Here is a 14,776-nt window from a genome sequence, read left to right as displayed (position 1 = left end):
TAACTTACGCATTATTATGAAGGACAAGATACAAATTGTCACCACAATTTTAAAACTTAGAATGCAGAGTGGATTAATTAACTGTAGAAACAGGACTACTTAGTAATTGGAAGAATATGGTTCAGTAATTAAAAGCAGAATGTGGAAGCCATTTTCTTGGCTATGGCTTCCCTCCTGGCTAAAGAACCATTTTCTCGAAGTGCCCCTCACCCAGTACTTGGCATGTAGCTGTGAGAGGGAGCGTCGCAGCCTCCTGCACATAGTTTGGCTCCTCTCTCACTAATATGCAATGCTAAAGTGTAGCTTATCTGTTCAAGATGCCGGTTTGCCTGCTCAATGTTTCCCCATTGTGATGTATTGCTAGAGCATGGTGCTTAGTTGCTCAAGCATGCTTAGCCCTGTCAATTAGTTTACAATATATTGCCAATTTGTGTTGTTCCTTTAATTAAAGGCATCTGTCTTACATTTGTTATGGATCTCTGTAAACAACATGTTAGGTGATAACTTTCAATCCTGTCTACTTGTGGAATGTGCAACACCAATTCGGGCTGACCCCTGATTTGGTATCTCCTCGGACCATCCTGACACTTTTTAATTAACAGTCAGCCTGTGTCTTGCTTTCTATATAATCCTGTAACTTTTGCTGTACTTTGGCGTCTTACCGAGCCACAGTGTGGGATGGTGGTCTCCCCATGATGCATCATGTAATAAACTGGTTAATGCTCAATTTGCCTCTCGAGATTTTCTTCATTACAGATTGAATGGTGTACGGTTCAGGTCACTGATTCAGTCTTAGAATTCCTAAATTTTAAATTATAGTTGAGAGCCGACTGAGATGACTGCAAATTGAAAACAAAATACTCAGTTCCAACTAATTGGAAAACTGAGCATTTAAGATAATTGTAATGCAAGCCTATCAAATGCTATAGAGTTCCTGCACTAGAGTTCACGTGTTGAATGATTTTTTCCAGAAATTGTACAATCTTGGGGTGGTTTTAAATCCCTAAAAAAGTGTGTTTGGGCTATGCCACAGGTTAGAATGCAAAAAGAACCAAATAACACTGCAAAGGCACTTATCTCATTCACCCAATTCTTCGGCTCCTTTAATTCCACTTTCAAAAGTAACAGGATGAACAGTGAGTGACCAATTTACTCAGACAACTTGGGTTCTCAGGGATTGAAAACTTTGTGAGCAAAAACAGGAAGGATATAGTCTAGATGCATTTAAAGCGCCTTCACAAAATTCCTTGAAATTCTGCAAGACACTGCTTCATCTAGATCCAACACAGTACCCAGGAAACATACACTGTCCTGGTCTCTACTCATTGGTCCATCAGGATGACAACTGGGGCCCAGTTCAGATCATCAATGGAGTTTCTCCACCCTCCATCTTTCTCATTTCCACCCCCAAAAATATCGCTAATTTCCTCAATACATTCATTTGCTCTTGTTTGCGTCCAAATTTTGAAACAGGCTCCCTACTCAAAAGGTTGGTGGAAAAGCGCAGGTCAGGCAGCATCCAAGGAGCAGGAGATTCGATGTTTCGGGCATAAGCCCTTCATCAGGAATTCCTGAAGAAGTGCTTATGCCCGAAACGTCGAATCTCCTGCTCCTTGGATGCTGCCTGACCTGCTGCGCTTTTCCAGCAACACATTTTCAGCTCTGATCTCCAGCATCTGCAGACCTCACTTTCTCCTCCCTACTCAAAAGGGACCAAGACTATTAGGCGGCCATTTCCCAAAAAAATGTGTCCTGCAATAAAATGCTGGATATTCTGGCGAGCAGAGACAGTCCTTGACATTAAGGCCACATTTAACTGACTATGACATCAAGGAGCCCGAGCAAAAGTGGAATCAGAGATGGAGGCAAGTTGCTTGCTGGCTGCAGTCATGCTTGGCACATAGAAAGATAGTCATGGTTATTGGAGGTCTCGAAGATTACCCTGAGGAACTCGTGCAGAGATGTGTCCTAGGCCCAAACATCTGCTGCTTCATCAATGACCTGCCCTCCATCATAAGGTCAGCCGTGGAGATGTTCAATAATGATTGCACAAAGTTCAGCACTATTTGTGACTCTTTAGATACTGAAGCAGTCCATGTTCAAACGCAACAAGATCTGGACAACCGTCCAGGTTTGGACTGACAAGTGACAAGTAATATTAGTGCCACACAACTGCCAGGTTATGACCATCACCAGAGAGAATCTAGTCACTACCCCTTGATAGTTAAATGGTGTTACTATCACTGAATCCCCCATGATCAATATCCTGGGTGCTCACATTGACCAGAAACTAAACTGGACTCGACATAAACACAGCAGCTACAAGAACTGGTCAGAGGCTGGGAATCCAATGGTAAGTCACTCACCAAAGCCTGTCCATCATCTACAAAGGTAGAAGTCAAGACTCTGATGGAAAACTTGCCTGGATGGGTGCAGCTTCAACAACACACAAGAAGCTTGAAACCATATAGGACAAAGCAGCCTTCTTGATTGGCACTACATCCACAAGCATTCACATGCCCTCCTCTCCCGATGCTCAATAGCAGCAGTGTGTACTGTCTAAGATGCACTACAGAAATTTACCAACGATCCTTGGACAGCACCTCCCAAACCCATGACCACTTTCAACGAGAAGGACAAAGGCAGTGGAAATTTGGGAACACCACCACCTTCAAGTTCTCCAAGCCACTGTCATTCTGATATGGAAACATATTGCTGTTCCTTCACTGGCATGGAGTCAAAATCCTGGAATTCTCTCCCTCAGTAGGTCATTGTAGGTCAACCTATAGCAGTTACCACCACCTTTAAGGGCAATTAGGGACAGGTAATAGTCAACCAGCAAAGCCCATGTCCCACAAGCAAATAAAACTAAAGCATTTTTCTGGGCTTCCTGACTTCAGTAGATGTGCAACCCGTCCCAAAAGAGAATTCGCCTCCAGGCTAATAATTCAGGTCTAATCTCTTAGAAGTCATATGCTTGGGTTCATGTTCCTCAATCTCTTGGGATGGTTGTACCAGCTAGGGATGGAACTGTTCCACTCTAATCCTCCATTCCAACTAATACTTATTTCAAACAAGTAACTACACGTAAATGAGCTGGCTTCATATTCACCTTCTGAGGAAGGGTCACTCGACCTAAAACATTAACTCTGATTTTTCTCCACAGTTTCTGCCAGACCTGCGGACCATTTCCAGCAATTTCTGTTTTGTTTCACATTCACTTTCTTGATCACTGACAACTTGAACAATTAAATGATGCATTTAACTCTGCCTGTAATTAGCTAGCATAACCATGCAATGAGTTTTATAACCGCTTGCCCACCCATGAAGAAAATTTGTACTTGCAAGGTATTATACTTATGAAGGGAAGGATTACACAAAGACTACAGATGACCAAGAAAATCTTTTAATTAGCATGAAAATGCAACATAGCTAAAGAGAATCTGTGAAGTATGACAAATACTTGCTTATACATTTTAAATTTAAAGAGAAACCTTGTTTCAGTTAATTGACTAATTTGGGTGATATGTTGCAGAAGGGTTCACCTTCTACAGTATCATTCATTTCTAATGATCATAAAAGTCCCTGGAAGATGCCAGAGTTACTAAGATGGGAATCAGTAGGGATACCAAATCTTATTTACCTCCCACCACTTTCTCAATCATTTAGTAAATACAGGAACAGGATTAATATTAACAACCAATTCCTCAGCTCACTGTTAATATTGAGCATTTTATCACTGGCCAGGAATATTCTGCTTCAGTAAACATGAGTTATTTAAGTTAAACTTCCCAGTATTCACTTTATTGATAGACATCGTGGACAGGGCTATGTTTCAGCTCCAACTTTATTTGGAGAGTACATTTTCATCAATTTTAAAGAACACTTCCCATTGAATAGTTGCACAGATACCATGCTACATCAACTCAGTTATCCAAAAACAAAACAGGCATAAATTTGGGAGAGAAAGAACATTTATAAAAAAAAAGTTGAGACAGTAGAAATATTTACATACAAGTTTAAAACATAAAAAATTGTCATCTATTATCCATCATCTTCCTTTCATATACGTGAATGTGACTTCCTATCCGACCATCTGGCAGATGAGTGTGAAACAATACTGCAGTTTTCACATAGCCCTTGGTAATCAGAAATGGTTCTATTTTCTTTGAGACAGAAACAAAATTTTAAGATTAGAAAATGCACAAAATTGCAGCATTTTAAAATCTGTTCATAGTTACTGTTCACAAATATGCTAGTTAGTTTAACTTGAAGAGATTTGCTAACATTATATAATAAATTTCTTCAACATTCTCACATCCATGCTTTATTTTAGACCAAAGAACAGAGTAGAACTAGCTGCTCCATAGATCTTTCCTCAGCACTTTTATTGCCAGCATAATTTAAGTAACAAATGAGGAAGAGAATGAAATAGAAATTTAAATTGAAAACAAATCTAAATTATCCCTGAAAAAGACACTCAGCTTTCACATCAGATTCAACATGTTGTTGAAGATGATCAATCATCTTCATCACTTCAAACATAAACCTCAATCAAATTGGAGAGTCAAGGCCACCCCCACATAAAGCCATGCTGACTATCTCTAATAAGTACACTCTTTGACAAATGTGAGTAAATCTTATTCCCAAGAACCTTCTCCAATAATTCTCTAACACTTATGTAAAACTCACCAGCCTATGATTTCCCAGATTATCCCTATTGCCTTCTGAAAGAAAAGGACCAACACTGGCCATTCTCCAATCTTCTGGAAGAGGATACAAAGATCTCTGTCAAAGCACTAGCATTCACCTCCCTTGCCTCCTTTGGTATCCTAGACTAGACCTCATCAGGCCCTGGGGACTTAAGTACCTTAATACTTTTCAAAACACCCAACACCACTTCTTTCATAATACTGACATGCCCCAGAATATCAGCATACCTATCTCTAATCTTACCATCATCTGTGCCCTTCTCCTTGGTGCATACCAATGTGAAGTACTCGTTAAGGAATTGTGGGCAGCACGGTGGCAGTGGGCGGCACGGTGGCACAGTGGTTAGCACTGCTGCCTCACAGCGCCTGAGACCCGGGTTCAATTCCCGACTCAGGCGACTGACTGTGTGGAGTTTGCACGTTCTCCCCGTGTCTGCGTGGGTTTCCTCCGGGTGGTCCGGTTTCCTCTCACATTCCAAAGATGTGCAGGTCAGGTGAACTGGCCATGCTAAATTGCCCGTAGTGTTAGGTAAGGGGTATATGTAGGGGTATGGATGGGTTGTGCTTCGGCGGGTCGGTGTGGACTTGTTGGGCCGAAAGGCCTGATTCCACACTGTAAGTAATCTAATCTAATCTAAACCCACTTCCCTGACTTCATATATGTCCACCTTGTCCTTGAGTGGATCTACCTTTTTCTCCTTACTCTCCTGCTCCTGTATGTAGGGATTCTCCTTAATCCTACTTACCAAGGACATTTCATGGTCCCTTCTAGCCCTCTTAACTTCTTTTCTGCTTCCTTTATACTGAAGACCCTTGTTTGAATTCCATTTCCTAAGCCTTACTTACACTTCCTTTTTCTTTTCGATGAAACTTTTAATATCGTCTGTCAATCAAGGTTCCCAAATCTTGCCATTCTTACCTTTCATCCTCTCAGGAACATTCTGGTCCTAAACTCCAACCCCTCCCACAGTAGTTTAAACGTTCCTGAGTGAGGTTACCAGCAAATCTCTCTTCATGGTGCCATTCAAGTTTAGGTGCAACCCACACAACAGAAGGTTAAATAGAGTTAAAAAAGATGTGAAAGTGGATCTCCTTATCTAAAGATCAACAGTAAACCAGGTGTGTTTTTCAATAATCTATCAATCTCTTGGCCACCATTACAAACATCCGTTTTTGTTTTTCCAGATTTGTTGAATTAACTGAATTGAAATTTGACATTTTTCTGAACTTTTTTGACAAAGCTTCTGGATTACTATTCCTGCAATACAATTACAAAGATTAATGATTTTTTTATATTGAGTCCAGTATGGTCAATTCTGCTACAACGCAGTAGTTCCATTCTCATGCAATCCTGTGTTATAAGAAAAATCACATAATACCAGCAACGTCGAAACTAACGGGGGCAGAATCACTTTATGATCAACATATGCTTAAAGGTTTGTGCTTTAGAAAGTGTCCCCATCTTGTCAACTGTTGTAACGAATTCACATTAACAAAACACGCATGATAGCAAAACAACCTGTAATAAAATACATACTTACCTGTTCTATTACATTATAAAATACTAAGTGAGTGGGAAGCGAGGCTTGACCAGAAAATCTTATGTTCAACCACTTAAGTGGCTCCTCAAAAAACAAATCAGCTTCATCAACGTAGCTATTGTTCCCAGTCAAATCTGGAGGACATTCTAGAAAATGCATTTTTATTGGGCAATGAACATGGCTGTGGGGAAACAAACAGTAATTTAGTCATGCAGATAATCTCCATTCACCACACAAGTTTTAAGAATAAATGCTTTTATTAATTATTTCCTCCTCACCTACCGTTTTTGTCACCCCTAATCAACTGAGTTTTCTAGCTATAGAAGAGTAGGCTGGAGACCTACTCTCATGTCAGTCAATAGAATGATTAGCATCTTACAGTTTTCTCTCCATATCCAAAATAAGAGTATTGTCTGTCAAGATTACTAGACTTCAATAACGATCACATATTTATGAAAGAGGGGTCTGTATTTTCTTTTTGAAATGTGATGGTCTTTAGTATTGCTAAAAAAACTGACATTTAACACTTTTCATCTTGCACTCATCAGAATAATTTGCAAGAATACATACTGCATGAAAAGAGACTGATTGGTTGGCAGGTGTTAGAGGCATTGTAAAGACATTGCCATTGAGTGTGTACCCTTTAAAGCTGATTGACAACTAACTGCCACATTTTGTTTAAATTCAAATAAGACAAGTCAACCGACAGAGTCATGGCATTGCCAAGAAATGTACTCACAAATGGTGATCATCTATTTGTGGAGTTCAAACAGGCATAGTGTATGTCACATTTTCTCTGTGTGCAAAATTCAAATCCTTGTGTATTAATATATGCAACACCCAACACACACAAATGCGCCCCACTACAAACTGATAATCCTAGCTTGGTTGTCAGCATAAATCTTCAAGTACATAGGATTGTCCAGCAAATGTTGCTCATTGAAGACCCATGTCTAATTTTGGACATGGTGTTGGGAATTTTTCAAGTGCAAGATAGGTACAGTCGATGCCTTGCTTACTGCAAACACCCTGAGGGATATGCTATTTGAGATGATATGCCAGTCTCTGGAATGTATGGTCAACATACCTGGCATCACACTGAAATTCATTGGCTTTTCTTTGATATTATTATTTTTGGGAAGAAGCCATATGGCTAGGTCAAAAGTAAACTTAATGGTTTGATTGCTGTTTTTAATGTCTCAAACTAATGCAAACTTAGGTTCAAGATGTTTGAGGTGAAAAGTTATTACTCAAAGATATAGCTTCACTTGAAAATGATTCGATTTTTCAACTTAAAATATGTAGCACGCCTATGTGGATCAGTTTTATGATTATTTTGAGCTTTATGCTATCAACAGTTACTGTGGAATCATGCATGGTTCATGTCATTAAAGGATATTAATAATTTTTCCAGAATCAATAGATGTATTAATTGGGATAATAGTTAATTACAAGAAGGATACATTCCATGCTCCAGGCAGACACATTTATTGTTCAGTGAGACGATCTTATCTTGGAATTGTTAAATTGAGGGGGTCAAACTGTTATAAAGTTGGCTGTTCAATAAAATGTTAAAGAATGAATGAGGTGACAGTCAGAAGTGATATAACTAAGAAAACTATTTTAAAAAGGAGCAAATCAAGAATTGGGCACATGTTGCTTCGCCAATCTAAGACTCGCCATGAGCTGTTCTTGCACTAAATAATCAATTAAAGTTCAGGATGTGCTTGATCATGCATGGGGTAATGTTAGAAAGGGTCAATAAAGTCTGAGTTTTTATGTTTTCATATATGAGAAAGATGACCAAATACAAAAGAACAGCTTTAACAAACACAAGAGACCCAGTCAAGTAGTATCACAAAATGGTGTTTCAGTTTGTAAAGTCATTGCCTCAAGTATAATTCTTTTGGACATATTTAGATAAAGAATCAATTCTGTAAATCTTGTGAAAACATTTTTGTACCTGAAATGGATCTTTTAACTAATCAGTACTAGTACATCTTAACTGGCTCTTTTTTGAAACTCAATGGCTTTTGAAGCGAAATGGTTTTGTCCCTATTGCTGAGTGAGGAGGCCCAGATTCAAGTCCACCTGCTCCAGACATGTGTAACAACATCTCTGAACAGCCCAATTAGAAAATCTATAATATAAATTGACTAAGGTTTTACAAATAAAGTTAAAGTGCATCCTAAACACTTGCACAAGTGCCTACATAGCTGGAACGAAATTTTCACGATTAACCGAAGACATTTGGCTGACTGTACAATTATCCTAAAATTAGAATGATAAATGGAGTGGACATATTGTAACTGAACTTACCAACAAAGAATTAATATCAACCATTCTACCACCAGTCTTTATCAAATAAATAGCAGTTTCATATTTTGCAAGGGTTACATGTCCATAATGATTATTCGAAGTGATGGATAGCTTTATTAACTTTGTCTTTAGTCTTTGCAACACAATAGCAATTAGAAAAGCTATTCTCCCACCTCTGTTCATCCACCCAAAGATGATATAGCGGCTTCACTAAATCAAGACATTTTTCAGCACCTTGCACAAAATAAGTCACTCCTACTAACTCTGAAATTGCAAGCATCCAATAGTGCAAAATACATATCTATATATACAAGGTATTTAAAATCCCTCGTATTGTAAGCTCTCAATTTCTATATTAGATTGCATTGTATTTAACTTGCCTGTAAAATGGTGTTGAATGACAGGGCATCAGAAAGAACAAGGAGGGCTCATCTTTCCCTGACGTGTCCTTGCAGAGTTGTTGAACATTCTGCATTACGTCCAGTGTTCCACGCTGGTGAATTAATCCAGTATACAAAACTACAGACAAATTTGCAACCAATAGTAAACAGGCTGCTGGCTTCTTCCATGTTTTCAAATTAGCCAACGAGTAGCCTAATCAAAACAAGAAATTAAACCAGCAATTAAATATACAATTCCACTTAAGTGAACACAAATAAGGAAATCTAAAGCCTGCAATATTTTCTGTAAATACAGGGAGTAACTAATATATTGGTCAAGTAAATAATTTTAATCCTTCATTTCAGTTATGCAAACTTTGATAAAGAGTATGCATTTGACAAGGTTGACAAATTTTCAATCACAAGTTTGCATAATCTAAAAGTAATTCAACAACTCCCAAGTTACTAATTTAGTTAAAATACAAAAATATATATCACACAACTGTCTACATAAAGTGATAATGGAAGAAACTACAAAGAGAAATTCTTTGAGTCAAAGTGCCTCGTGAAATAAACAGGTCAAAGCCAAAAAGGTAAATCTTTTGAAAAACAAATCGCCTCTGAAAGAGGAATTGGTAGAAGCAGATCCAGCTACAACATTTAAAAGGGCATTTGGACAAGTACATGAATAGGAAAGGTTTACAGGGATATGAGCCAAATGTAGGCAAGCGGGATAAGTCTAGTTTGGGAACCTTAGTTAGCATGGATGGACTGGACTGTAAGGTCTGTTTCCATGCTGTATGATTATATGACTCTGCAATCCTAAAATTGCCTGCTCATTACAAATATGAAAAATGTGTTAATTATTTTATTTCAATTGGAAACAGTAAGCAAGGAGTTGATTGTTACTTAAATAGAAAAAGACTGCTGAAAGATACAGAACAGAGACATTTTAGATCATAAAAATGAATCACAAAAAGCTAGCATCCAAGTTCAGCAAATAATAGACAAGGTAAATTGAATGTTGACCTTTATGTCAAAGAGAATGGATTAATCAAGTAGGGAGAAATTGCTAAAACTATACAAGGCACAAGTCAAACCACAGCTGGAATCCTACAAACAGCACTTATCGAAAGAATGATATTCTTGCACTGGAGGCAGGTAAGAGAGGATTCATTAAGTTCAGCATGTACGTCTTGTGACTATAGGTTGAGTAGGTTGGGCATGTACTGATTGGAATTTAGAAACATGAGAAGTGACCTTATTGAAATATACAAAACTTTTGGAGATCATGACAAGGTAGATGAGAAGAGATTGGTTTCCTTTTTGGGCAGAACTCAGTAAACAGGTCACACATCTAAACTGAAATGAGGAGGAATTTCTTCTCTCAGAGGATGGAGGTCTATGGAATTCTTTTATATAAATGATTTGGATATGAACATAGGAGATATAGTTAGTGAGATAACACCAAAATTGGAGGTGTAGGAGATAGCGAAGAGGGTTACCTCAGAGTACAACAGAATCTTGATCAGATGTGCCAGTGGGCTGAAGAGTGGCAGATGGAGTTTAGTTTAGATAAATGCGAGATGCGGCATCTTGAGCAGCAAATCTTAGCAGAACTTGTACACTTAATGGTAAAGTCCGAGGGAGTGTTGCTGAGCAAAGGGGTGAGGTTCATAGCTCCTTGAAAGTAGAGGTGCAGGTAGATAGTATAGTGAAAAAGGCATTTGGTATGTTTCCCTTATTGGTCAGAGTACAGGAGTTGGACGGATATGTTGCAGCTGTACAGGACACTGGATGGGCCACCTTTGGAATATTGTGTGCAATTCTGGCCTTCTTGCTGTAGGAAGGTTGTTGTGAAACTTGAAAGGGTTCAGAAAAGATTTACAAGGATGTTGCCAGGATTGGAGGATTTGAGCTAGAGGAAGAGCCAAACATGCTAGGGCTGTTTTCCCTTTTTTAAACTTATAGAAGTTTAAAAAATCATGAGGGGCATGGATAGGATAAAAAGACAAGGTCTTTTCCCTGGGCTGGGGAAGTCCAGAACTAAACACCATAGGTTTAGGGTGAGCGGGGAAGGATAGAAAAGGGACCTAAGGAGCAATGCTTTCATGCAGAGGATGATGAGTGTGTGCAATGAGCTGCCAGAATTAGTGGTGAAGGCTGATACAATTACAGCATTTAAAAGGCATCTGGATGGGTGTGTGAATAGAGTGGCCAAGTGCTGGCAAATGGGACTAGATTAGCTTAGGATATCTGGTCAGCATGAACGATTTTGAATGAAGGGTCTGTTTCCATGCTGTACATCTCTATGACTATGGCTATCTCGGCAGAGTCATTGAGTACATTCAAGGCTGAGATAGAGACATTTTTAATCGGTAAGGGAATCAAGGTATTGGGGAAAGGGCAGAAAATGGAATGGAGGATCAGCCATGATCTCATTGAATGGGAGAGCAGAGTCAATGCACTGAATGGCTTACTTCTGCTCCTACATCTTAATATTTAAATCTAAAGATAAAAGTATGAAAAGAATGCTTACCACAAAACAACATGCAGAAAGGCATTACTGGATAAATAAACCTGAATTCCTTATGGCTTAAGAAACTGTAATAAAGAATACATACAGATTTGTAAAACATAAGTATTCCAGAAGTGATATCCAAAAGTATGCTTCTGCACAATAATTTGTAATGCTGCATTAGGGTGCAGTGTCATCCAAATTTCTCTACAACATCCAAATGGAAAGAGTCACTGAGCAAGGGGCAAGAAATTATTAATTCAACTATTTATGCACCACCCACAATGTCTGCTTCAACAGCTAAGAAAAACCTGCTCTCATTCATTTTAGCTAGGTCTTGATCGATCAATTCAGTCAAACAGTGTCCAGTATACGGCACCAGCAGAAATTGAGTAATGACAGCCATCGGATTAGCTAATACTGAGTGTAGACATTATCCAAAATTTCATAGTTTTCTAATCTTAATGATAAATTCTGAATTGTGGTTCAGATAGTAGTGGTGAATAAAACAAAATAACTTCCTCAGTTTCACTTCTGAAATGGCATAACTGTCTGAAGTTGATGTAGCTCAGTGTTATCACTGATCCAAAATATTATCTTTCCATTCACAATATAGAAGATCGAGCACATAAAACTTAGGATGACACTTCAAAGCAGAACTGAAAGAGCATCACATCGTCAAAAGTTATTGTCTGCATGAGAACTGAAACCAAAGGTCATCTTTCCCTCTGAAGCAAGCATAAAAGATTGTGAGATACAATTTGATGTAAACTGCCCTGTTTTGCATTGTCTTGGCAAGCATTTCTCTCACAGAAACACCCGAAACAAGTAGTTCTGGTCATCAATTCTGTCACTGTCTGTGGGACATTGCTGTGCTATTTTCTTTCCTATATTCTGAATATTTAATTAGTTTTAAAGTACTTCTGAGCACCTTTCCTGATCTCACGATGCTATGTACATACACATGGAGATGTACAGCATGGAAACAGACCCTTTGGTCTAACCCGTCCATGCCGACCAGATATCCCAACCCAATCTAGTCCCACCTGCCAGCACCCAGCCCATATCCCTCCAAACCCTTCCTATTCATATACCCATCCAAATGCCTCTTAAATGTTGCAATTGTACCAGCCTTCACCACATCCTCTGGCAGCTCATTCCATACACGTACCACCCTCTGCATGAAAAAGTTACCTCTTAGGTCTCTTTTATATCTTTCCCCTCTCACCCTAAACCTATGCGCTCTAGTTCTGGACTCCATCTTGAACATTCTTACATTAAAACACAAATATTGGAGACACACGCCTGTGAAAGGGTGAGAAGACAAAGGCAGCATCTTTTGTGTAGAAATTATCCCTTCATTGAAGGTGACTGTACAGTTCCAGAAAAAGCACCAACTCTCCAGATGAGAATGCGATGACTTGTCAAAACATAAGCTGCAGAAAAAACCTAAATAGCTACCATTTTTCCTAATTTTATTTTCTTCAGTAAGTCTCAAAACAACAAGTTATTTTACTTCCCTGTTTTATTTATGGAATATCTGAAAAAGAAGAGAATGCAAAGGCTACAGGAAGACAAATTAAACCCTGGTTGGTTACATCAAAAACCTGGGATGGAGACCAAGTCAAATAATTTGTAAACGCATGATCAGGATAGCAGTCTAATTTTTAATCCTTCTGCGCTATAAGCTTTAGTGGTTCAGTAGCTGAACCTTGCTTACATATCCTACATTCCCAGATCAGGAAATGTTAACTAACTTATGAGAGAGAAAGGCAACGAAACAAAAACGTAAGAGAGGAGAATTACATCATTAAATAAAAGCATGGATGCTGGAGATCTGATATAAAAATTGCACATGCTGAAGGAACCCGAAATCATGGCTGAACTAGTTCTGAAACAATTAAGTTTTATTTCCTGCCTTTAATCAAAGTAAATTATGTTCTACACAGAAAGCCCCAAACTGAGTGGTACACACCTATACACCACGAGGGTCCATATCACCGCTATTAGCAAAACTCTGTACTTCTTGGGCACCAACAGGCATCCATGAATGAAGAAGGGAAAATGAGTTCCCATGATAACAGGAAATCCCTGAGTGAAGTACCAGTGCCAAGGGTGGGAGCCATAGAACGATCCCATGTTCTGAATCACGTTAAATTTGAGGAAATTCCATTGAACCATAACCCACTGAAAGGGTAAAAAGCAAAGACAGATCGGAAAAAAATATACATTTGCAAATTATGGTGTTATGGGATTCTAAATGGAACAAGGTAACAACATGGATTTAACCAACAGGAAACACGAAAGGCAAATAATTGAAGTAAATCTGCCCCAGAATGTTTTTCTTCAAAATTGAAGTTGTGTGCGCAAGTTCATGAATCCAAAACAGTATCATTGATTTTAAAGGAGTACTGAGGATTCATTATCTTACATTGATAACACAGTTAACATTCTGAAATTAAACAAATGAACATAATGGACAGGAAATTCTTCACCAAATGTTCTTATTAACCAGCAGTTAATTCAAGTGTTCGACTGGAAGAGATAAAACTTTGTTGAAATACATGTCCCAAGACAGAATTTTTAAAAAAATTTAAGTTAAGTTAAATCTATGAAACCAAAAAAAAACAGGCACCAGATCCGTTAAAAATAAGATGCACCAGTGTATTACAATGTGCTCCAAAAATAGGAAAGGTCAGGATATAATCCCATGTTGGCCACACGACAATAGTTGCGCACACAGCTCAACAGCAGCTTTTAAAATATCAAAAATGTAAAAAGGTATCCTACCTCACCATAAAATATTCGGTCAATTGTCAGAGAAATTCCAAGCGTTAAGCATCTGTAAAATAAAAACAAATGAAATAAATCTGCATTGGGAAGTTTCATCAAAATGAATCTGTCACACCAAAATGCCCTCAGGAGTAGGGTACGCATTTTCACCTGATTTCCCCACACAACTAATTTATGACTTTGACTGTGCCACCAGGATACAAGAAAGAGAACTGCTTAGAATTATACAAATGCACAATAAAGTTTGGTAACAGCGTTACAACTGAAATGAGAGGAGTCTTTCTCTGGTCTGACTACTCCATGGATCACAGCATAAAATGAATTGTTCTTATGGGAATCAGGTAAAACAATCATCTGTTTCTTCATATTTGATTTGAAATATAAAGCTCTATCCACCAGGTTTCCTTAATAAGTACAAATTTATTGCTTTACCTTGATACAAAACCAGTGAACACACTTAATGTGTAATATTAAGATAGAAAATGTCTGACTGTCCAGATATTCCATAACACA

The 14,776-nt window shown here is 38.4% G+C and overlaps 1 protein-coding gene across 1 annotated transcript in view; it reads right to left on the bottom strand.

The window, feature by feature from the left end:
* Positions 1 to 3,431: 3,431 nt before the first annotated feature.
* pigb (phosphatidylinositol glycan anchor biosynthesis, class B) overlaps positions 3,432 to 14,776 on the bottom strand; it is a 32,143-nt gene continuing 20,798 nt past the window's right edge. Inside the window, exons 7-12 of the mRNA XM_060829893.1 lie at positions 14,261 to 14,312; positions 13,446 to 13,657; positions 11,492 to 11,556; positions 8,953 to 9,166; positions 6,254 to 6,434; positions 3,432 to 4,166 (exon numbers count right to left, since the gene is read on the bottom strand). Of these exons, the coding sequence (XP_060685876.1) occupies positions 4,038 to 4,166; positions 6,254 to 6,434; positions 8,953 to 9,166; positions 11,492 to 11,556; positions 13,446 to 13,657; positions 14,261 to 14,312 (853 nt within the window). The 3' untranslated portion in view covers positions 3,432 to 4,037. The remainder of the gene's footprint in view (positions 4,167 to 6,253; positions 6,435 to 8,952; positions 9,167 to 11,491; positions 11,557 to 13,445; positions 13,658 to 14,260; positions 14,313 to 14,776) is intronic.

This window comes from Hemiscyllium ocellatum, chromosome 9 (genome assembly GCF_020745735.1).
Source record: "Hemiscyllium ocellatum isolate sHemOce1 chromosome 9, sHemOce1.pat.X.cur, whole genome shotgun sequence".
Classification (NCBI taxonomy): Eukaryota; Metazoa; Chordata; class Chondrichthyes; order Orectolobiformes; family Hemiscylliidae; genus Hemiscyllium; species Hemiscyllium ocellatum.
This window is presented reverse-complemented; position numbering and strand designations above follow the sequence as displayed.